The 23,532-nt window shown below is 37.1% G+C and overlaps 1 protein-coding gene across 6 annotated transcripts; it reads left to right on the top strand.

Annotated features, from left to right (window-relative positions):
- The first annotated feature begins 718 nt into the window (after positions 1-718).
- Positions 719-22,648, top strand: ppp2r5cb (protein phosphatase 2, regulatory subunit B', gamma b). 6 transcript variants are annotated; one of them, XM_027166186.2, is made up of 17 exons: positions 927-942; positions 1,656-1,715; positions 3,052-3,346; positions 3,751-3,913; positions 11,417-11,616; positions 15,820-15,930; positions 16,065-16,157; positions 16,241-16,371; positions 16,473-16,532; positions 16,708-16,816; positions 17,481-17,534; positions 17,823-17,993; positions 18,432-18,559; positions 18,820-18,921; positions 18,996-19,068; positions 19,718-19,834; positions 20,079-22,648. In XM_027166186.2, exons 4-17 carry the CDS (start codon positions 3,796-3,798, stop codon positions 20,211-20,213), a joined length of 1,602 nt encoding a protein of 533 aa, XP_027021987.1. In that variant the 5' UTR covers positions 927-942; positions 1,656-1,715; positions 3,052-3,346; positions 3,751-3,795; the 3' UTR covers positions 20,214-22,648. The 6 variants fall into 6 exon arrangements, with proteins under 6 accessions (XP_027021985.1, XP_027021984.1, XP_027021987.1 ...); XM_027166183.2 differs by lacking the exon at positions 3,052-3,346 and having other exon boundaries at positions 729-942; XM_027166185.2 differs by lacking the exons at positions 927-942; positions 3,052-3,346 and adding an exon at positions 1,085-1,257.
- The last annotated feature ends 884 nt before the right edge of the window (positions 22,649-23,532 follow it).

Below are 23,532 nucleotides of genomic sequence, written 5' to 3'. Positions count from 1 at the left end.
TCACCCATATGAGGATGAGGTTCCTCTTTGAGTATGGTTCCTCTCAAGGTTTCTTCCTTTACCATTCAACTTGAATGGTAAAGGAAGAAACCTAAGAATATTATAAAGATTAATAAATAAAAAAAATATCAAGATTAATATTATATATATTTAAAAGTGTTATAATTCAAAGTAAATGATTCAAGGGAATTTTTCCTCCCCAAAGCCACCTGAGAATTTTAATCTTAATTTTTTTTGTATTATATTAATCTTTATAATATTCTTTATAATAACCTTTTGTTCTATGTTCATGTTCTGTAACGCTGCCTTGAGATGTCCATTGTAAAAAGCACCATACAAATAAATTTGAATTGAATTGATTTAAATGGCATTTCACTAGTTTTTGTAATTAGGTTTTAATCTTTGCCCAGACATAAGTTTTTTGTTCTAATCTTCACTAACTGCTTTATTTGGGTAAGATTCTTGGTGGACCCGTTGGGCAAAACACACATCTAGCAGGTCACTAAACTGATGGAGAGAACCAGAGAACAGGGCAGGAACCCATGCAGACACAGTCGATGTAGTAGCCTGAGCTCAGGATTCAGGATTGAACCAAGGCCACTGCTTTAAGTCTGCTGTAAATATGCACTAAAAGTACAGTTGAAAATGAGACAGAGTTTCATGTGGGGGAAAAAGTGCAGTTTCTCTTTAAGCAAAAGTTTGCTTGCTATGATCAAGGAAATCAAAAACTTGTTAGTCACAAGGAACCATAATCATTATGAAGTAGTTTGTGTATTTGTTGTAGAGATGTTTGACAGCACTAACAGTCAGGAGGTGAACACGAGCCGCCTATCAGAGGAGATATGAGGGGGAAAGTGTGTGTGTAGCTCCAGTCAGGGATCTGAGTCTGAGGCTTGGGTTGGACATTTGAGTGCGATGCCGAACAAAACAAAAAAAGACAAGGTAATACGCGTTTCTCCTCACGGTTTCATGTTTGTTCCCGAGCTCTTATCTCTTCGTTAACATATATGTTTACAGAGCTAGAAAAACAAAGGCTCGCGCACTACTGACTAAGCTTCCTGTTATTAATTCGATGGAGTATATGCTAACGCTGGCTAGCTAGACAACGCTAGCAAGATTATTATTTCAAATTAGCCTTCCGTTTAAATGAATATCGTAACTTTTTTTTTAGCGTGCCTATGAACTTGTTTGAGTGTATTCCAAATGTTAAAATATACAATTCGTATTTGTACGTGATATTTCTGAAGCCAATTTAGGGTGGGTAGCTAGTTAGCTTGCGCTAAAACGGCTACATTTGTTTTAGCCGGCTGGTGCTAAATAGTTAGCTAGTGATAATTAGCTAGATAACGTTGTGTTTCTGCAAGAGAACTCTTTTATATGTATGTATAAATCTGTGTTTAGCGCATGTATGGCTGAAAATGATGTTAAATACGCATACTATCATTCAGGACCGAGCCTTGTAGCATTTATAACGTCAGTTGTAAGTTTCCGGCTAGCTAGCTAAGTTAGCTAACGGTTAGCACTGGCTTCTGAAATAAAATATTCGCCTGGTCTTAACTTTCCACTAAATATCCAGAAACATTTTCTAGATAAGTTGTTGAATAAAATGCCAGTTGTTGAATAAAATTTATTTATTTTATTTTTATTTTTATTAGGAATCGCCCAAGTCTGGAAAAGTCAGCAAATCTGCAGCACAAGAAAATTCAGATCATGAGGTAACGCAATAGCGAGTAAATATCCAGTGCTTTATATAAACTTATACACTTATACGTATGTGACTGTTATGACCACAGCATCAAAGTACCTTCTGAGAAACAGCCCACTAACCACAGGCTGTATCTGAAATATTGTTCAAAGAAATATCTCGTGTTTTGGTCAATTCTCTATGACCAAATTCACTGTTTCAGTGTGTTTTCCTGAACTGTTACTGTTTCATATTTAATTCTGCTTTGCTAAGTCACATCAAACGTGGTACTGACAACCCATCTCATAGGTTTGGTTGGTCAAGTAGTGCTTGCAATTACACTCAAACAGTAATGTTATGAGCGAAATCTAGTAACAATAGAATCAGTACTGCACTTAAATACCACTGAATTAAAAATAGGTGTTTCAGATCTTTTTCTACATGCTCTTTAGTGTTCGGGACATCGGTATGGTAGTATGTCTAGGACAAAAATACTTTTGGAGATCACTTTATTTTTTTATATAGGTCATCAAAAGATTCACATTTTATAATATTTTATCACATTTTGATGACTCATAATAACCTTATGTTTGTCCAATTGAATAATCTCTATCACATATATACGTTATCAGTAGTTCGTGCTCTACATTAGGAGCTCTTTACCAGCAAGCATGATTTACCAGTGTGTATTTGGCTGTGTTTTCCCACACATTGTTCCACTTGGGTACAAAAAAGATTGTTATACAGAATCAGATCGTGCCAGACAGACGAGGAGGAGTACAAACTCAGTGAATGTAGGAAAACAGACTATATAATAACTTATGCTGTAAACCGTACAGTAAATACTAAGATACACAGCAAGCTATTTTGCACAGTAGTAATGTATGTGGGTGCAAGATTTTATTCCAACCATACAGAAGCCACACCTCATAGTATTTTAAAAGACAAGGTCAGCTGATTAAATGTGTGGAATCAGGTGTGGTTCCTGCTTGATTGGAAGGAAAACCTAAACCCACACTGGTCCTTTGTGGATAAGCTTGTACACCCCTGATGTAAACTGTTAATAGCCTTGAGAAGCAGTATGAACATGTTAAGTGATTTAAGTGTAAGTTTATTAGAATACAATAGAATACTGCAGTGAGGAGATTATGTAAGGTGGCAGACTGAAATTAAACCAGGTGGGCATTGGGTGGATCTGGTTAAGAGTCCTGTGGGAAGTAGCTGTTCTTGAAACTGGACTCAGCCCAGATCTTCATTATACTTCTTCCTGTGAACAGTGGGAGGGGTGTGAAGAGTCTATGGGAGGTGTGAGTAGGATCCCTCCTGATGTTTCTTTTTACACCGATCAGTATAAATTTCCTCAACAGCAGTAATATGTGATTGTGATCAGTCATCACCAGCTGCAGTGCTTTCCTGTCTGAGAAGAATGTTTCCATAGCAGACAGTGATTCTACATGCTGTCTATGAAGCACACGAAGGAACCTACTTACCCTCTTCTTATGATGTGGAGTTGATGTTATGCTTCTTCACCAATCATGAGGTTTTGAGGGACCATGTGAAGTTATCAGTGATGTGCACTCCCAGATAAATCCCATTAAGGAAGTTGCTTACTATTTCTGCTGTCAAACCACAGATGTGTAGAGGCTCGTGAGCTACTCAACGGTGTGAGCTTACTTCTCATTGTCTTTCTTATAATTTTTGTAAGCGCAGACATTGGTGAAAAGTTGTCGTGTTTTTTATGTTTTTTTTTTCTTTCTGAGAATCACTGTTCTTATACGCTGGAAGTGTATATACTTCATCTGTGAAATAAAGAAATTAGGTTAACTGGATGCGAGTGTGGGATGATTATTTTATTTATTTATTTTAACATGCCTGGATGACTATTCTTAACACATTATTTTAGTTTTTAGGTCAGAATTCAAATCAGTTTGACCTCTAAACTCATTTTAAATATAAAAAAAAAGCTTAATTTTTGAACTCTTAACAGTTTCTTGAAATTTCAAATGGTGAGTTAGATGTGTACATGTAAAATAATTTATACAAGTCATCTTTTCTACTCGCTACAGGGGTCTAACCGGAAGGGCAGCAATAGTGTGCCACCCACCACACAGATGCTGAAGGGGAAACAGTCTGGATCTCAAGCCCCTGTCAAAAAGGAGAAGAGGCAAAGCTCGTCTCGTTTCAGTCTCAGCAATAATCGGGAGCTCCAGAAACTGCCTGCTTTCAAAGGTATGTTTATCTATAATCTCTACATCAGTTCATGCAAAATATGACTACAACTATCAAAACCATAAAAGAATATTTTTTCAAGTGCTGCATTTAACATTTATGCATTTTACATTTAACTTCTCTGTAAACTTGTTGCATTTCAATGATTAAAAAAAGTAAAGAAATGTAGCCAAAAAGATTATGCCATCGATCCCACACCACAGATTTTCAAACATGTTTAAACTTCCTTAATTGTGCCTAAACTGTATATAAACCCAATTATTATACTGAACTAATAACTAGCACACTTCCGTTTACTTGTATTCATTTCCATTTTTCATATGTAATGAAAAATATGTACAACTGAAAGCATGGTAACATATTTCCAGTCAAGGACAGAAGAATAACTTCTGTTTTGACTATTTTCTTAAATTATTTAACTTAATAGTTACCCAAATTGAGTTGTATTGGCATTCCTATTAGGGAAGTTTCTATGCCTTTTAGGGGTGGACAAGTCATAAATTCTGTAGCTAGCTTGCTGGGCAGTTAATGTTCTGCCCAGGCAAATGTTTTGGTTGCGAGGGAACCTAATTGATTAATCCAAAATATGGCAGTTAATGTAATGTAATAATGTATAATGAGCTAGTTGATTATGGAGCACATGATGTTTTTGACCTTAAAAAAATGTTAAGGTTATGAGATGCGATGCTGTGCTCTTGCAGGAAAACCGGACTGGTTAACATCATTATGTTTATCTGAAAGTTGACTGGATGATGCATTAGTTTAGTGCTATTACAGTTGTAATAAATTCTACCATCACACAGATCACACCTCAGACAGTGTGTTGACAGTGGGTTTATTAAAATAGATTTGTAATTTGAGCTATATAGTATAGATCAAGAGATTTATATATATAAATAAATATATAAATATATATATTTATATTTATTTATAGACATTTCTTCCAGTTTGTCATTTACAACTGTTGGCAACCTACAATGATACACCAGTCATCCATAACATTAAAATCACCTACTGTGTAATGTGTAGCTCCCGTTCTGCCATCAATATTGTCTGTAGAAGCATGGACTCGAGAAGCAAGAGCTTTGAAGGTGTACTGTGGTATCTGGAACTAAGACAGTAGATACTTTTGGTACTGTATGTTGTGAGGTGTGACCTTGTTGGGTTGAACCTTTTGCCCAGTCCAACTCACAGATGGGAATTTGGAGGCCAAGTCAACAGTTAAACCATTCATGAAAAATTTCCATCAGTTTAACCTTTTCCCCAGTGATTTCTGGTACCATCTCTTCTCCAGGTAAGCGACGCACACACACTCGGACATCACCTTCGTCTAGCTGTCCTGATTATGGCTCTTCTTAAAGTTGCTCGGATCCTTTTGCTTGCCAATGTGCAACATCAAAATTATGAACTGACTGTTCACTTGCTGCCCTTCCTCTGTTACTGTAAAAAAACATTATTAGTGTTATTCATTTCACCGGGAAGTGATTATTATGTTATGGCTGATTGGTGTATATCTTCTACTAATTATGCAGTTAAACAGCTTTTCCATCACATTTGCATTGGGGGGTTGTATTGCAGACCCGGTAAAAAAAATTTGCATCACCTTTAAATAATGTTTCAACTGATTTCTATAAATGACAAAATAAATAATTCACCAATAGTGGCAGAAAAAAAATCCTATGACATTTAAAAACAAACTAAATATGCAAATTCTGTAGGAAGTCACAGCAACGTGCACTACATCACTCGCTAAATGAGGATTTTCATCCCTGTCTGTGACTGATACTCACACTACATTGCAGAACAGGAACAAAACTATTTTTGTCAGGGACAGTCGTGAGAAATGCTGCACAACTCACAAGTGTTTTTAGAAACTGCTACCTAAGGCTGTGTTCACACATAACATCTTTTTTTGAAGCGGACAGTGGCTGCTTTACATAATATTCCTAGGAAGTCCAACATGCTTTCAGAAACACCATGAGCTGCTTTTTGGATGCTCTCATGTGCATTTTGGAACAGGGTTTGTTTTTAATATGGGAGAAAAAGCTTTGACCTGCAGTTTTTATCAGAAAATTTTAGATATCAAAAAAATGTTACACTGTTTGTTTAATCAAAGTATTATGAAACTAACTATTATTATATATGAATATGGAATTGTCATTACGATCTCTTAACACTACAATATCTGTGTAAATTAGTTAGGATAGCTATTTTTGTTTAAAAAAAAAAAAAGAGCTATATTGCTTCTCTAGCTGATATTGTTACTGTTAACATTCACAAACATTTTTAGATACATGTCAACGTTATTGATGACTTTCTCTTGCTTACCCAAGTCTGGTGGTTGTACCTACTGTACCATCTCAAGTTGATGGAACAGAGAAATATCCAGTCAGCTGTTTGATTAGCATATAGAAATTTTACTTTTTATTTGTATTTTTTCTGTCACATAAATGTATTTTATGCTCATTCAGCTTAAAGTGCTCTGCAAAATCACTTGGGTTGTTTGTCTAAACCTTTCTAGTGTCAGGGGAAAAAAACTGATCACGCTAAACTCGCTAAATACTGTAAGCATGCATACTTGCTTATAAACACAGTGAGGAAGTGGTCTCTAGAGAGATTTCCTGGTCTGAATTGATGTATTTTCACTGTGTATTTGTTTCATTGTAATATCTTAATTAAATATAAAAATGCTTTGCTTATTTTGAGGTAGTGTAAGAACTGTTTGCACACATCCATTGAATCTTTTTTGTGCCTCTGAGAACAGCTCATTTGGTGAAATTGTGGTCAGACAACAGGTGTAGGTGACAATAACAAAAGTCAGATACAGACATGTTATCGGCTTATCAAAAAAACATTGATTTTATTTTTCAAATAATTCTGCTTTCAGATACTTCTCATAGACTTAGTCTGAGGCTACCTGCATGCCACTTATTGTTCTTTTTTCCCTAAATCTGTCAGCCTCTTCACTTTCAGCCATTGCATGTTTTCCAGTTGCAGGAGTGGCTCAACCGTTAAGACTGTGTTTGAGTGGTTGCTTCAAAACCAAATTATCTGCAAATTGCTCTCTGGCTCCTGAGCAAAGCCCTTAACCATGTCTGCTCCATGGGCACTCTGTTATGGCCCAAACTTTCTAACAAACTGCTAAAGTCGAAGAAAAAAATTTCAATTTGCTGTAAATTATATATGACAAATAAAGGTGGCTTCTCCTTGTGAAATTGTGAAAAAAAAAAAAACTTTAATCTAACTGTAATTACATCAACGAGGTGTTCTGCACACCCACAGAATTTCTCAAAATGTCTTGTTCCGCAGTTAGTACGATTGAGGAAAGGTCAAAGCTAGCGGTACAGGATTGGGTGCTCGTGATTGTGTGATATATTTGCATGACCAAATGCTGGGTATTGTATTGAGCAAACGTACCAGTGTTCAAACAGAATTTGAATAAGTTTATTTTTAGTTTTGCTAAATGTCTTTCACTTCACTTTCTTACTCATACAGCTGCTGTAAACCTTTTTTACTGAATAGCAAGCTAAATGTTCCTGTGCCTCGTTGGTGATGATTATATTGATTATATGCACTATACAAAATCTTTTTCTTTTTTTTTTCCTCCTCCATTTAGTCTGAGGCTGAAAAATGCTACATTTTCCAGTGTGTAATAAGTGAACAATGATTACTGCTTGATTTGGTATTTTAAAAAAATTGACCTGAAGAGTAAACATCCAAGTCACAGGCTTGTAAGAGTAATTCCTGACTGTAGTGAGGTGCCTCGATGAACAAAAGCTCTTTTAGATTAAATCACAGATTAGATGAGCCTTTTACCAGTGGACTTTTTATTGCAACGCAATCTCTGATTGTTTACCCAGGGTTGCATCTTCCTTCTTTTGGAGCATTATGGGCAGGTCATGTGCTTTGATGCAGATCAGTGTGGTTTTTTTTTTTTTTGTTGTTTTGTTTTTTGTTTTTTTAAACTTTATTTCTCCTGGTGGTGTTCTTTATTATCAAAGGAAATTGAACAAACACATAATATTTATTAAGTAAATCAAACCCATACATACCTGCAATGATGGCATTTTTTTTTGTGAACATGTGTATATATATATTTCTAATTAATATTCAGTACAGTACAAAAAGATAAACAGTTTAGAACATTCAATGTGATGTTCTTTTCTGTAAATTTTCCTTTCCCTCAGTGATTACTATTGGGTGTGTTCCTATTGTCCCACATCATCTGTGTCTGTTCTGCTGAAGCCTCGCTGCAGAGAGTGAGCTGATATGTGGTTTCCTGTCAGCAATTTGCTGCTTCTGTGTGGTTGCTTGTTTATCGTACATATAAGAAAAATGTGTCAAGGTTGCACCCTGGCAGAATTCTTAAGTCATTCTTTTCCTTTCACAGTCAACAGTAAAAGTGTTGGGGCTAATTTTGGCTGAAGAGGTGACACATATGGAAGTGGCTTCTCTCTAGTCCTGGCACGTTCTGTTTTTAAAAAACAAAACAAAAAAAAAACTTTATCTTGCAAACCTGAACCGTGAAAGGATTAAAAGTGTACTATAATAGGAAGTGTTGCCTGAGTCATCATGTTTCATCAGTAATGGTGTGAAACAGCTGAGTAATAGATGTGATGAAGATTTAATAGCACCAGTGATGAACAGTTTTTTCTGTCCTTCATGGTTTGCTTGTGTATTTTACAATCGCTTCAGGAGTGTGGGTTTATTGTAAATATTTAAATATTGTTGGGCATTAGGCACAAAGGTTTTGATAGCTGGAGAACTTCTGCCAATTTTCATCTTTATTGTCCTTTGAAAACTGAATGTCTTCCCCTTATAGACAGTGTCCCGCCCTCCTTTAAACATAGCAGCCAATTGCAAGCCTTTTCAGCTTGCAGACGCGAGGAATGGTCACGTGATTCTCGCCAGCCAATGACAGGTGGCTCTTTGTAGATGACATCACTAGCAAGCTGTTTCCCTCCAGCTTGCAGTGGAGCTTCATTTTCTGCTGAGAGTGTTGGTGCTGAAATGGAGGCTAGCTCAAATCGCTGTAGGTGATCCGCCTTCTCCCTCCTACCCTCCATAACTCCCCTCCCTCTTGGACGGACAGATAGGTGTTGACATGCTCTAAGGAGGGGAGCAAGATGGTTTTGGACACACCGAGCTCAAATGGGCCTTTTCAGCCATTGGCCCTCACGTATTTCAGAGGTAAGCTGTTCCGCTTCATTGTCCGTGGATGGGGGTAGGGATGAGACTACGGCGCTGAAGAATGCAGCGTCTGCGTTTGCTGTAGCTTAAAAAAAAAAACATAAGATTTTTTTTATTTGATCTTTTGCAAAGGATCTCAATAAAATGTTAGATTAGGTTATAATCGGTAGTTTGCCATTTCCCAATTTCATGCTGTTTTTCTTTTTGTAAGAACGGGCTGGGAGGCTGCTGACTGTAGCAAATGAATAGACGAAGAAAGCTCAGTTGTAATATAGTTTAAAGTGTGAGCTGGGAGGTAGTACACAGAGGGGGTGGTTGGAGCAGTTTTACTGTCTTCTGCCTCTCCCATCCCCCACTGAGACTGTTGATGTCAAAGGAAGTGAGGTCACAGCTTGGGGAAGTGTGTGTTGAACTGGAGCTGTAGAGCTATAGGATTTTCTGTAGACTCTGATGATGGAGGAAAGTGCTTCTTTCCTGTTTCAAGATCTCCAAATCACCATGCATTCATCTTGAAATTTCCTGTAGCTTATTATTTCAAGTTTATCTGTTTTTGTTTATTAGATCACTCATGCATGCATTTACCTTTCTCATTATTGTTTGACCTGCTCAAGCCTTGATAACTGTGGTTCAGGATTTCTTTGTTTTGATATAAAACCAGTTGTGTTGATGCTCGGAGTCTTATCGGTCATAGGGAAGGGTGTTTTACATTTATTTGACCTGATTGTGAACACTTGTCACTGGAATTCAACATTATTTTCTTTCTTTTTTTATTGTAAAACATTCCTGGCAGAACTATGAGCTCTTCTCATTCATTTGAGGTTTTCAATACTTCTGGTAGTTTGGTATGTAGCCCACACCCTGCAGTAGTTTGTAACTATACCCCTTCATCAATCCTGCACATACATTAGTGCAAAAACATGCAAAAACAAGCCCGGCTGCTTTACGAAGGTGAGGTGAGCAGTCAGGCATGTTAACCAGGTAGAAGTGTTATTTCTGTTAAGCCTGTAATCCCTAAAGTAGTCCACTCAAACTCAAAATACTAGGTCAGACATATAACTACACTCCACGATTAATTCAACTCAATAGCCCTGTTTTATTTATTGATTTTGTAGGTTTTGTATATTTTGTACGCATGATGTTACATTCCGGCTTCACAAAGTTGATTTCAGCGTTTTGAGTAATGAACATTTAACTGTGATGATAAAAGACAAAAGTTAAGAAGGATAACCATCATAAAGGCTGTTTGATTTATTCAGCACAACTAATTCAAGTGCTTTGGGTTCCCGTTCCAGTCCAGGAGTTCTTGGACTGCAGTATTTCAGCAGAAAGGAAGGCCACTGCTTATTAATCTTGATTTAAAGTCAGACGCTACATCAAGCGACCATCATATATTTATGGTGATGTAAAGTAGCTTTTAAGTCTGCTTCACCTTGCTAGCTCATCCACCTGATTTGAGGGTGTCATTGTGTGAATTCACCAGTCTGGATGACCATAAAATTTTGAGACCAGTGGGAATTGGGAGCATAAAAAGCAGAGATGCATCCAGTAAAATCATTTGAAGCCTGGTTACTTTCAGTTAATTAATGCAACCACCGTTTTTTTTTTTTTTTTTTTTTTATATATAAATGTTGTCAGCTTACTTTACCAATGACTTCAAAATATTGATCTAAATACATTTCCATCCATGCATGTCTGCATGTGACTAACCAAAAGCCTTTCCCTCTGGATTTCCCTTAAATAACACTACAGCAGCCTCTGCTTCTAGATGATGGAAATGTAAACTGTGTGTAAATTTGGCTTTGGCAGTGTAATACCCGTTACATTTCCTGACTACTGCCTCAGGGGAGCTTTTCTTGTGATGAGCTCCAGGGTTGGAGTGGGGTTAAACTTAATGCAGCTTCGTGGTATTTCTCATGGTATTTTTTTTTTTTCTTTTTCTTTCTTTCTTTTTTTTTTCTTTCAGGAAGGTATTATGAATTGTGTGAATTTTAATTAACAGCCATTTGCTTCCAGCAGAAAAACAAGAGTAAAGATAAGAAGAGGATGGACACCACTCTCTACTGTGCATAAACACATATTTGTACTTCAGGAACCACAATGTAGTGCATCAAACCCTTAACTCTTTCCTTCTATATTATTCACTACTATTATAAACATATTACATTGCTACCTCTACTATCGCTAGGATGATTTTAATGCACAAAAGACCCATAAGAACACGAAAAACCTTTTGATAATCAGTTCTGTACATTTACTTATTTTTCCCCCTTAACATTTAAAACTCATCCGTACCTTTCTGTACTGTTGGTGTAGATGTGCCCCCAGCGGAGCAGGAGAATCTGTTTGTACAGAAGCTGCGGCAGTGCTGTGTGCTCTTTGACTTTGTATCAGACCCACTGAGCGACCTGAAATGGAAGGAGGTGAAGCGGGCGGCGCTCAGTGAGATGGTGGAGTACATCACACACAACAGGAATGTCATCACTGAGCCCATTTACCCGGAAGTGGTGCACATGGTGAGTTTATTTATCCATAATCAATATTAACATAGTATAATATAACTCAACAAGCACATTGATGCCCACTAGTAGGATGACAAAGTAAACAGAAAACAGTATTATAAGCTCCCAGTAAGTCATTAATGTGTAATTCCAGCAGCTTCCTGGGGTTCTAGTTAGTGATAACATGCACACTTAATTAAGCCTACTTTAATATTATTTAGTAGTTTAAAAACTACTCTGGTATGTGAAAATACGATGGATCACAAAGCCTACATAAAACACTCTCTGTAAGTGGTGGTCATGGCATGATTAAACATATTGATACTATTGACGTGCAAATTAGTTCATACCACCCCAGATAAGCAGCATGCGCAAGCACGCCGGACTCAGTGGGTTTAGTTAATGAATTTATCATTTGTCCCCTGCAAAAGTTAGTCTGGTCATGATTAGACTTGATTTATGATCATTGTTTCATGATGTGCGATGCAAAGCAGTAGTTTATATAAACAAAAAAAGAATCCTACAAACATGTTTAACGTCCCTGTCTTGGGGAAACGATGATTGAAACATGAAATAGCTCCCTAGCAACGTCTGTGCTAGAGTTCAGTGCCTCAGAACGAGGCCACAAAGGATTGCAGTGAAGCTGCACGGGCGACACGTTAAATCTACTGAAGCACTCTTTTTTTCTTTCCCTGTGTGGTTTACATGGCTATGTGACCATATAACCTGTAGTGCACGTGTTGTGTTGGGGAGGGTGTTTTTTCTTCTGGTTGAGCTATTGCTCCGTGGGCTCTTAATATATAATATGGCTTGTGCAATATTTGGGACCTCTGGTGTTCAAACAGTGCAGTTGCATTAGATGCATAAATAACAGAATACATGATGTGAATCACACATTCCCATGTTGCACACAGCTTTTGCCCTCACAGTGTACCAACAACAGGTTTCTAAGTGATTAGTTCAGCAAAATAACATTGTTTTAAAATGTTCTTTCAGAGAATGATGCCGTGAGTGATATTAGTGGTAATACTTGCAGAATGTAGAGAAGCAGCCACCAAAAAAGTGCAGAACTATAATTTTTGTCTTATTTAAGCCATAAAAAAATGTGCGATTAGAACAGTTGTGGGTTTTGAACAGTTTAAGATTGTAACCAGTTGTTATGTTTAAACATAATATATAACCGCATTAGCATAGTAAGGTTGTATGGGTATCTTGTTTATTGATGATTAGGTAGAAGAACACAGATGAAGTTCCTGTGTGTTCGACTTTGATAAACATGGTTCGACTTTAATAAACATGGTTTATTTTCAGATTACTACCTCTTAGCATGGACCGACTTGGCAGTAGATTACTCCTAGTTACGGTTACCATTTAACACAATTTATTATTCATTAATTTATCTTCAGTAACTGCATTACCGTTGTAATATATACCTGCTTATAGTGTGATGAAACTCTGTGTAACTCGATCGTACATGTGTAAAACATCTGACTGTGAGTAGAGTTCAGGATCAAACCTCTAACCCTGGGGCTGTAAGGTGACAGGTGACTGCTTGTTGCTTTATAATATATTTTTTAATCTGTTGATGTACATTAAGGAAACACAATTTTACAATGCTAACTTCAACAGTAACCTGCTTCCCCTAAGTTTGTCACCCACTGTGTTCGGTCTGCACACTTTCTATTCCCATTACATGCCTTCTTCCAATCTGCATTAAGAGTGAGAAATTGAGGTTGCAGATAATCTTTAAACGCTAGAGATTGTGTGGGAAATTAAGGAGCTCGTGTGGTGCGTTGTATTTGAACCTTCAATTACATTATACATCTTTATTGTCATTTTATGAAGAGCGAAAGACTAGAACCTCTGTAAAAGTGTGCTTGCTCTTTGATTAATATCCTTTTCCCCCAGAAGGTTTTGTTTACATTGTTGTTCCAGGGCATGTTTAAAAACTTTACATTAAAAGTAATAAAAAGTAATATCTTATTTGAAGTATTTTATGGTCAGGGACTGTTAGATTGCATCGGTTGACCTAGCCACAGCTCTCTGGTGCCAGCATTAACAATTTCTGTGCTGAATAACATCCCTTTGATATTTATCAAACACTGGCTTACATGTTAAGCAGGAAACCACTTTTAATCGAAGTGCAAATTGAATCATTCTGCTCCTGTGTAGCATAAACATTGTAAAGCTCCTAATATCAGCATGATAATATACTCGTACACTAGAGTTCCCTTATGCTATCCCTTTTGGAACATGGACACTTTGAAGTTCTTTTGCTTTTATCATCAAAGTATAAAGATGCATCCGAACCCTGAAGAGTGCAACTCTTATGCTTATCGTCTTTGTGGGCAGACTGTGTTGCCTTTGTCTGTCCAGACAGTAATTAGGGCTCGGTTTAATGGTGAAGAAGCTATTTATTAAGCACAAGGTCATGTGGCATGTTTGTCCACCATGTGTATAATTTCATAGCAAAGTGATAATGCTGCAGGCTTGAATTCATACTGACAAGCCTGGAAAAGATCAGGCGCTTTTGCTCGAAATTGCTTTCAGTATAACATGCGAGAATGTTCTGTTTATCATCGCAGAAACATGTACAGGCTCTAAACTAGGGGAGGAGATATGAGAGAAAAAAAACATTTTCTGATGTATGGGTTATATTGTGTTTGCTCATGTTGCGTTTAAAACAATTTTATAAATATCTTTATTGTTAGGCAAGTTTAGAATGTACATTTAATTTTTAGATTCAAAGAGTTTGTTTATATATATATATATTAACTTTTAACACTATGTAAAAATATTTGAACTAATTTTAGATGCTTCTAGCAGTTTTTTTAAATTAGATTTGTTTGTTTTTATTTAAAAATAAATGTGATCCCTTATTAGACCATTATGTTGTCCAGCCCTACTTCAATGTGTACATTTACAGCATTTAGCAGACACTCTCATCCAGAGTGACCTTACATTTTTTTTAATTTCAGTTTATACACCTGAGTAATTGAGGGTTAAGGGCCTTGCTCAGGGGCCCTGTAGTGGCAACTTGGTGGACCTGAGATTCGAATCAATGACCTTCTGATCAGTAGTCAAACACCTGATCCACTGGGATACCACATTTAAAGTGTACATTTATTCCATACTTAACTCTGTGCAGATTTTTGTATTCTAAATTACAAACACAGTTTGACTTTAAATACTTGCTTTTCTTGGCCTTTGTTTTGAGCCGTTCTTATGTTTTACAGCATTTACCTTCAATCAATTTGAGATCTGGCAAGAACACAGCAGTGACCCTCTGTCCTAGACCACCTTATTATTGATAATCAAAAATGAAAATATCTTAATTCTTGAAATTGTTGAACACAATGTTGGACTGATCAATCAAAATGTTTTTTTCCCCAAGCAATTGACACCTAAAAGAGAGAGCAGACATACATTACTTAAAATATAACTAGTGCTACAGAATGCACATTTCAGCAGAGTAGCATTATTAACTTTGCTGCCTGAACCTGTGCAATGTTTTGGATTTCAGAACTCAGAAAGCCGTGTTCTAAAGGTCATGTGTGGTTTCTGTGGTTGAGGGTTTGACGTTGATGAGACAAGGATCTGTAGGCCCTCTGTTCCAGTTCCAGGCATAGTTTCTCGGCTAGAGTTTCACAGGGGAAGATGGTGAACTTACAAACTTGTGATTTCTGGTACATTTTGTGTGAACAGCTTGGTTCTTTATAATTGTACAAACTTTATATTTGGACACGTTTCTGCCTATGAGATAGGACATTGAGTATAATATATGCAACTCATATGATGCTGCGATGCAAACATTTGATCAGTTGTTCAGCCCATGCTGTTTAATTTAAAGAATCATAAGATGAGGCTTGTTGTCATGAAGCAAAAACTGAAACAGTGGGTGCTAAAATAGAGAAACCAAATGTAGACAAAAATATTATCCTGCTAAACATTATACAGAAATCTACTTAAGCATAGAGCTACTGTAATCTGCAGAATTGTGGAACCTGTTACGGTTGTTTGTTTGCCTTTTTCCCTTTATTTAATAATTGAGTAGTCGAAATAGGTTGATGAAATGTTTAGTATTTTAGATACTTGAACAAATAATTATTAAGAAAATGCAAAGTATTGATTATTATGATCTTTACTCCAATAAATTCAACTATGTTCTTAATAATTTAGTTATTATTTCTTTATTAATTCTTCACCTTTTCTCTTCAGTTTGCAATCAACATGTTCAGGACATTACCGCCCTCATCGAACCCAACAGGGGCAGAATTTGACCCAGAGGAGGATGAGCCCACGTTAGAGGCTGCCTGGCCACACCTGCAGGTACACACACATGCATACACACACACACATGCACACAATTGGACATACATGTGGCATTAAATACATGCAACACCTATCAACACAACATGACCCACTTGTTCTTTTTTTTGTTTTGTTTTTCCTTTCATCCTCAGCTCGTATACGAGTTCTTCCTTCGGTTTTTAGAGTCTCCAGACTTCCAACCAAACATAGCCAAAAAGTACATTGACCAGAGGTTTGTCATGCAGGTATGGACCTACAGAGGATGTTTTCAGTAATAGTTATTGTTAACTAAATTGTAATTTGGCTGTAATTATGGCTTTATTTTCAGCTCTTAGAACTCTTTGACAGCGAAGACCCTCGAGAAAGAGACTTCCTGAAAACCACTCTGCACCGCATTTATGGCAAATTTCTAGGCCTCAGGGCCTACATCAGGAAGCAGATTAATAACATATTTTATAGGTTGGTATTGTATCTGTATCTATATGTCTTAAAGCACTCTTTGTGTTTTGTATACTTATCTAATAATGCTAATGAATATTTATATAAAATTTTTATTTCAGGTTCATTTATGAAACGGAGCATCATAATGGAATAGCAGAGTTACTTGAAATATTAGGAAGGTACGTGTCTACTGTAAAGTCTTTTCATTAAGGATTCAATGAGAGATTTTCTCTCAGTCCAGCTGTCTTTCAGGCTTTTTTTTTTTTTTTTTGCGTTTGTAATTTCTGTGACTTTATAGTAAGCTATAAAAATGGTCTATTAGACGGACTGATTTAATACGTCTTTCTTTTTCAGCATAATCAATGGGTTCGCCTTACCACTGAAAGAAGAGCACAAGATATTCTTGTTGAAAGTTTTGTTGCCTTTGCATAAAGTCAAGTCTCTCAGTGTTTATCACCCACAGGTAAGGACTGTCGTAGTTTTGCCTGTGCTTCCATTTGTTTTGGTTTTTTGTTTGTTTGTTTGTTTGTTTGTTTGTTTGTTTGTTTTGTTTTTTCTTCTTTTCACTGTAACTTGTAATTTTCAGTTTAATCATATTGTGTAACTGTATCTTCAGTTTTTCAGTGTGATGGAATAATAATTAATATTAAATTATAAATGTGAATGCTTTGTATAAAATATGTACTGATTAGTGGCTGTGTTTGATAGGAATAGGTTTTTTTTTTAGGAACATATTATCCCACATAAATCTGGCACATGAAGAAAGCATCACAGAAGACAAGACCTAGAAGACAGGCAGTTAAAGTTACGCTATATATGTATAACAAACAGAAACGTGGTATTGCATTAACCTGTAAAACATGTGCTTTTTACATGGATCACCGAAAAGAAAATTCCATGAATTAAGTGTCAAAATGTGAACTTTTATCCACATCAGTAATACTGTTCATTTTGTGCATTATGCTGGGGGAAGTCTATTTGCAAAGGAAAGTGGCAGTAAATACATATGGTTTTGCATTAGGATGGAATAATATACAATTACTCCAGTTATGCTTTTAATAGCGCTAAAATGTGTGCTCTTTTTTTTAAATGTGTGCGCTTTTTTTTTTTTCCTTTCCCATCCATAGCTGGCTTATTGTGTTGTACAGTTTTTGGAGAAGGACAGCACTCTGACTGAGCCGGTAAGTTCAGCCATTTTTCTGACACTTGATTAATAACTAGAATGCATGGCTTGTTTACAGCCAAACACACCTACAGGCACAAGCATATTTAGGGAATGAAGACTTGACATGACACTTGTTTATGCAATATAGTTTCTTACATTCGTGCTGACTCATTTTTTGTCTTTTTGCGTTATCTGAAATACAGCTGGTTTAAACATACTTTTTTGGTGGGTTTTTTGTGTGATATACTGCTTTAAATTATTATTATTTTTTATTTCAATTGACATTCAGTTTAATTTTTAACAGGTGGTCATGGCTCTTTTGAAGTACTGGCCGAAGACACACAGCCCAAAAGAGGTGATGTTCCTCAATGAGCTTGAGGAGATCCTGGATGTAATTGAGCCCTCTGAGTTTGTCAAAGTCATGGAGCCTCTGTTCAGGCAGTTGGCGAAGTGCGTCTCCAGCCCACACTTTCAGGTGAGTGCAACATTTTCAAATCCATTAAATGAACAAAACTTACTTTAGAAAAATTGTTCTTTGAAATTGTCAAAATAAAAAAAAGGTCTGCTCACATGAAGCTCATTGCTTAAGACTTTTTAATCGTTTTAAATGTGCTAAATATGTAGAATCATCCAATGTATCTGCCATGACCAGTATTTAACATTTGTTCTGACTAATGCAGAGGGTTTTATTAGAAAGTATCACAGGTAGATTTGTTTTTTTTTTTTGTTTTTAAGTGGACTAATTAAATACATTACACTGACACTGAGTGTTAATATATAATTGGTGGTGATTTTAGTTATATATAAGCATTAGGAAAATGTACTTTTAAAATTTGGAGTGTTTATAAATTGCTATGGTAATAAGATTTGTTCATTAGGACCACACTGCATTTTTGTTGCTGTGTTACAATAGGTTGCAGAGCGGGCCCTGTATTACTGGAACAACGAGTACATCATGAGTCTGATCAGTGACAATGCAGCCAGAATACTGCCCATCATGTTTCCGTCCCTTTACCGAAACTCCAAAACCCACTGGAACAAGTGAGTCACATTCTGTTACAGTAGACCTTTTCTGCCTTCTATCAAAAAAAAAATCCCTGTTGAGTTATTCAAGTAGTTTCACAGTAAAGTCACAAGGTGGGAAATGCGTCAGCTTTAAAGACTTTTTACGCATATACAATAAAATCTACAATCTTCTAAATTTTTTACATTGTTCCATGTAGTTGCATCCAGTTTTCTTTTGCTATTGTGTCATGGAAGCTTGGACAGACATTACATTATCTTGTTTTCCCTTCCTCCAGGACAATCCATGGTTTGATCTACAATGCTTTGAAGCTATTTATGGAGATGAATCAGAAACTCTTCGATGACTGCACACAGCAGTTCAGAGCAGAGAAAAACAAGTATGAAAGCACGATCAACTTCTCAGATGACACCTTTTTTTTGCTTATTTGCTTAAACACCTTCTTTCTTTTAGAGAGAAGCTAAAGTGGAAAGAGCGTGAGGAAGCCTGGATAAAGATAGAAAACCTTGCCAAGTCAAACCCCCAGGTGACTGACATCTCTTTGTTCTCCTTATTTGTAAAGACAAAATACATAGTAATGAATGGCAGTTGGTTGATGTGGTTTCTCACAGAGGTATTAAAACAGCTCAGTGCTCCTGCTAACATTACAAAGGCTACTTTGCAACCCGTCATTTATAATGCAGTCCTATTTTAGACAAAATGTGTATAGTGGCAGTATGTCTGATGCTTTGAAACACTTGACAGGCCTTGCTTAATTAAAATAAAAAAGGAATTTGGAACTTATCTGAATTTTCAAAGGATTAATATTACTTTGGCATATTGTCCTTATCATAGCTATCAAAGCCTTTATTTTGCAATTCCAGCAATTTGCATTAATAGGTAAAAAAAAAAAAAAGCATGATCTTAAACATTATGTAAAATACGTTGGGGGGGGGGGGGGTGTTGCACGTTAGTGCCACGCCATTACCTTAACTAGTAATTGAGCTGTTGGCTTATTTCATTGTGTCAGTCTGATACAAATATGAAATTCATTGTAAATGAGAGATCACCAAAAAATTAGGCTTCATAAATGTATAGTAAAAAAAATCTAGATGATTTGACTGGTGTTTTACTGCCACATCAGTGTTACCTTCAGGAGCATTGTTGGTATGTTCCTATTTGTGTTTGTTTTGCAGTTCCTCTTGTATATTGACTCAACCAACTTAGGTAGCCCAATGGAGATTGAAACAGACAGCATAGGGATAGATGATGTCACAGCACTCAAAAAGACAGTAGAAGAAGAAGCAACACAGGTATACCACCATTGTTGAGAATTTTTTTAATTCTTAATTGCCACAGTTTTACGCTGCCAGCAGTCAAGCTGTAGTCGTTTTTTAACACTTTGCATTTTGCCTACCTGAGAGTCCAGGGCCGCCATTCAGTGATAGTAAACTTCACGTATTATTCTATTAAGTATTGATGCCACACTTAACATAGCCTAGACAGATAACCCATTTCTTTGGTCTTACAGCCAACCTTCTTGTGTTTGTGATGTAGATTCAGAGGGAGCAGCGGAAAGAGCGGCCACTAATGCGTCGCAAATCAGAGCTTCCTCACGACATGTCCACCGTAAAGGCCCTGGAAACCCACCGGCGTGCAGACGACATGATAACCACCCGTGATGGCCACTAAAGGGGCAGAGCAGCTCAGAGGCAGAGGCCGAGAACAGCGCGCCCGGTGCACAGCAGCAGAGGCAGCAGCAGCAGCACATGATGGCATGGTGTGACCCGGAAATCTGGACACACGCTTAGCTCTGCTCCCATAAAGAGCCACAGTGACCCTCCCTCGGCCAGTGCCCCTACGCTGGAGTTTTTTTTATTTTAGACCTTCTCAGGTGTAAATTTTTTTGTGGACTTTTTCCCCACAGATCTCTCCCTTTCTCGTCACATGCATCTGCACTGATTTCCCCCTCCCCAACACTTACCATTAATTGTTATTAAAAGAGTAGGTGCTAGGGCGAAAACAGTGAATGGATCATTTTCAGCACAAGAGCACTTGCAGTTTGACTGCTGACCATTGTGTTTTAATTGAGCAAAAGCCTCTTGACCCACAGGAATATGGGAGAGTGCAGATTTTGGGTGAAAATGTGTATACAGCTCTAACCTTTGTTTTTAGGACATAGCTGCTATTGCCTCCAGCTTTGTGCCTCAGACTGGTAGTTCATGTCCGTTTATGTGTTATGTTTGTTTCTTGTGTTATCTGGTCCAGCAGTGGGGACTGTCAGCCAAGTGTCACTGTTTGGCAAATGGAGCAGATTTATCTCATTCTCATATATATATATATATATATATATATATATATATATATATATATATATATATATATATATATATATATATATATATATATAAACAAAAACAAACAAGCTTGGCAGACTTTTGAAAGCTCCTAATCTTGGTGAATATCTAAACGAAAATATTCCTCTGTAGAATTTAGGTCTTGTGCCAATTTATTTTGTTGTAATATATTTTTAGATGCTATTCAGTACACCTGGCTATAAGTTCACCCAGACTGTGTGGATGTTCAAACAATGGTAAATGATTTGCTTCCATATTTCATTGACAGTGATGGCTGTTTCAAGGTGTTACTTGTGGAAGAACTGCCTGGCACTGCCCTCATTGTGAGAACTTTAACCTAGGACTTCATTCTGAACAATTTGAATATATATATCTATCTATTAATTATTTTTTTTTGCATGATGCTTGGTCGAGACTTTAATGGTTCCCTTTTAGATTTTTTTCTAACGGAGTCAGAACAAGCTGTGCATGCTTGTTTAGTTCATATCCACTGACTAAGTTAATGGATATGTAGAAGTATCAGTTTGTTAAAACAAAGTTAAACAAAGCCTTTATTTACATTTAGTGCCTTTTAGCTGATGGACAACTTTGCTGAAATGCATATATAAGGCCACAAAGTTTTCTAATTTAGAACTTATTTTCTGTTAGAAAATATCTCCAAATTAGAGGATGGAGATCATGATGGTCATATCCAGTGACCGTTAATAAAATGTGCACTAAGGGTGAAATTAAACCACTCAACTGGTGGCTGGAAGAGTCACCATGTGACTGTTGGTGTAACCTAATGAACAATAGAGATCAGGCCACGTTTACCTACTATGGTCCATATTGTGTCCAACAGAAGACAAAAGATTTTGGCATGTTTTATTTGTCTTTCTTTTCTTTTTTTCTTTTTTCTTTATTATTATTTTTTTTAATACTTCTTTTTTTTTTGTTAGTTGGTTTAAGACCTGGGCCATTGTTTGAACTTCCATTAGATGCTGAGCAGAGGCTCATAACGTTCTGGGGGTCTTGTATGTCTTTGGGAATTGTTCAAAATGATAAAGTATTTTTGTTTGTTATTTTTGCTTGCATTAGCTTGTTCGATTTGAATGTGCAAGTTTGTAAATAGGACTACAGTGATCAGTCTTTTTAATTGTCAAAGAATAGCAATCACCAACAATTTGTTCCACACTTCTGGTATGTTCAAATGTTTCTAAAGGCCAATGCATTTAATTTCTTTTTTCACCATCCATATACTCGTGCTCAACAAGAGGTATGTAGTGCATTAGAGCACTACTACTGTGTCATTTTCTTTCTCTGCAAATCGGAGCTTGTTTTCAGCATTAAATGGCTTTAAATGAACATTTCTGGAGGCTTTTTCTCTTGATGAAACCGAACCATTGCAAAGTGTCCTTTAGTATGCAACCCTGCTCAATGGCTTCATTTAATATTGTATATATTATGTACTATTATTTTATCTTCTATCTATTATTAAATGGTAGATCTCTTACTTTGTACAAATTCTCATGTACAGATGAAAATGTTATTAGCAACTACATACAGTTGATAAAGTGGCACACACATCTGTACATGTTACTATTTGCATTAGAAATGTTTAGAGGTTAAAGGCTATTTTTTATCAATTTGTTACTCAGAACTTTTCATTTCCAAATTCTGTCATCTGTGATGCAATCTGTCCAACATTTAGCCTTCGTGTGTGCTCTTAACCATTCTCAACTGGTGTACATCTATAGTAAATAAAGAAAATTGGTCAGTTTTATATTTTCATGCAGAGATCCAATGCAATTATTTATACTTGTCTCATTGGTGTGTGTGTCTGAGTGTGTCAGAGGGTGTGTGTGTGTGTGAGAGAGAGAGTGTGAGTGTGAGTGTGTGTGTGTGTGAAAGTGACTGTGAGTGTGAATGTGTGTATGAGTGAGCGTGTGTGAAAGTGACCGTGTGAATGTGTGTGTGTATGAGTGAGTGTGAGAGAGCGAGAGTGTGTGTGTGTGAAAGTGATTGTGTGTGTGTGTGTGTGTGTGTGTGTGTGAAAGTGATTGTGTGTGTGTGTGTGTGAAAGTGATTGTGAGAGCGAGCGAGCGAGTGTGTGTGAGAGAGAGCGAGCGCGTGTGTGTGTGTGAGAGAGCGAGCGCGTGTGTGTGTGTGAGAGAGCGAGCGAGTGTGTGTGTGTGTGAGAGAGAGCGAGCGAGTGTGTGTGTGAGAGAGAGAGAGCGAGTGTCTGTGTGAGAGAGAGCGAGCGAGTGTGTGTGTGAGAGAGAGCGAGCGAGTGTGTGTGTGAGAGAGAGCGAGCGAGTGTGTGTGTGAGAGAGAGCGAGCGAGTGTGTGTGTGAGAGAGAGCGAGCGAGTGTGTGTGTGTGAGAGAGAGAGCGAGCGAGTGTGTGTGTGTGTGTGTGTGTGTGAGAGAGAGAGAGAGAGCGAGCGAGTGTGTGTGAGTGAGAGAGCGCGAGTACGTGTGAGAGAGTGCGAGTGTGTGAGTGAGTGAGTGAGCGTGTGTGAGTGAGCTGGTAACCCTGAGTGAGCTGGTACTGCAGAAATATATTAGGACACATTTCATTCCAACCAAACTTTTGTATTTTGGAATTGACCCAAACAAGGTCAAGGCCAGATGTCTGGAAGGACAAGACTTGTTGGCAGCGAAGGCCATGCTGATA

Source organism: Tachysurus fulvidraco, chromosome 16 (genome assembly GCF_022655615.1).
Source record: "Tachysurus fulvidraco isolate hzauxx_2018 chromosome 16, HZAU_PFXX_2.0, whole genome shotgun sequence".
Taxonomy (NCBI): domain Eukaryota; kingdom Metazoa; phylum Chordata; class Actinopteri; order Siluriformes; family Bagridae; genus Tachysurus; species Tachysurus fulvidraco.
The sequence above is the reverse complement of the archived record's forward strand: the minus strand, read 5'-3'. Positions and strand labels throughout refer to the sequence as shown.

What these genes read in the sequence shown, in the direction of transcription:
- ppp2r5cb (XM_027166183.2), top strand. Translation starts at nt 916, where the DNA reads ATGCCGAACAAAACAAAAAAAGACAAG. An exon ending in CTGCCTGGCCACACCTGCAG is followed by an intron (nt 15,931 to 16,064) that starts GTACACACACAT and finishes TTTCATCCTCAG; the next exon opens with CTCGTATACGAGTTCTTCCT. An exon ending in TAGAAGAAGAAGCAACACAG is followed by an intron (nt 19,835 to 20,078) that starts GTATACCACCAT and finishes TTTGTGATGTAG; the next exon opens with ATTCAGAGGGAGCAGCGGAA.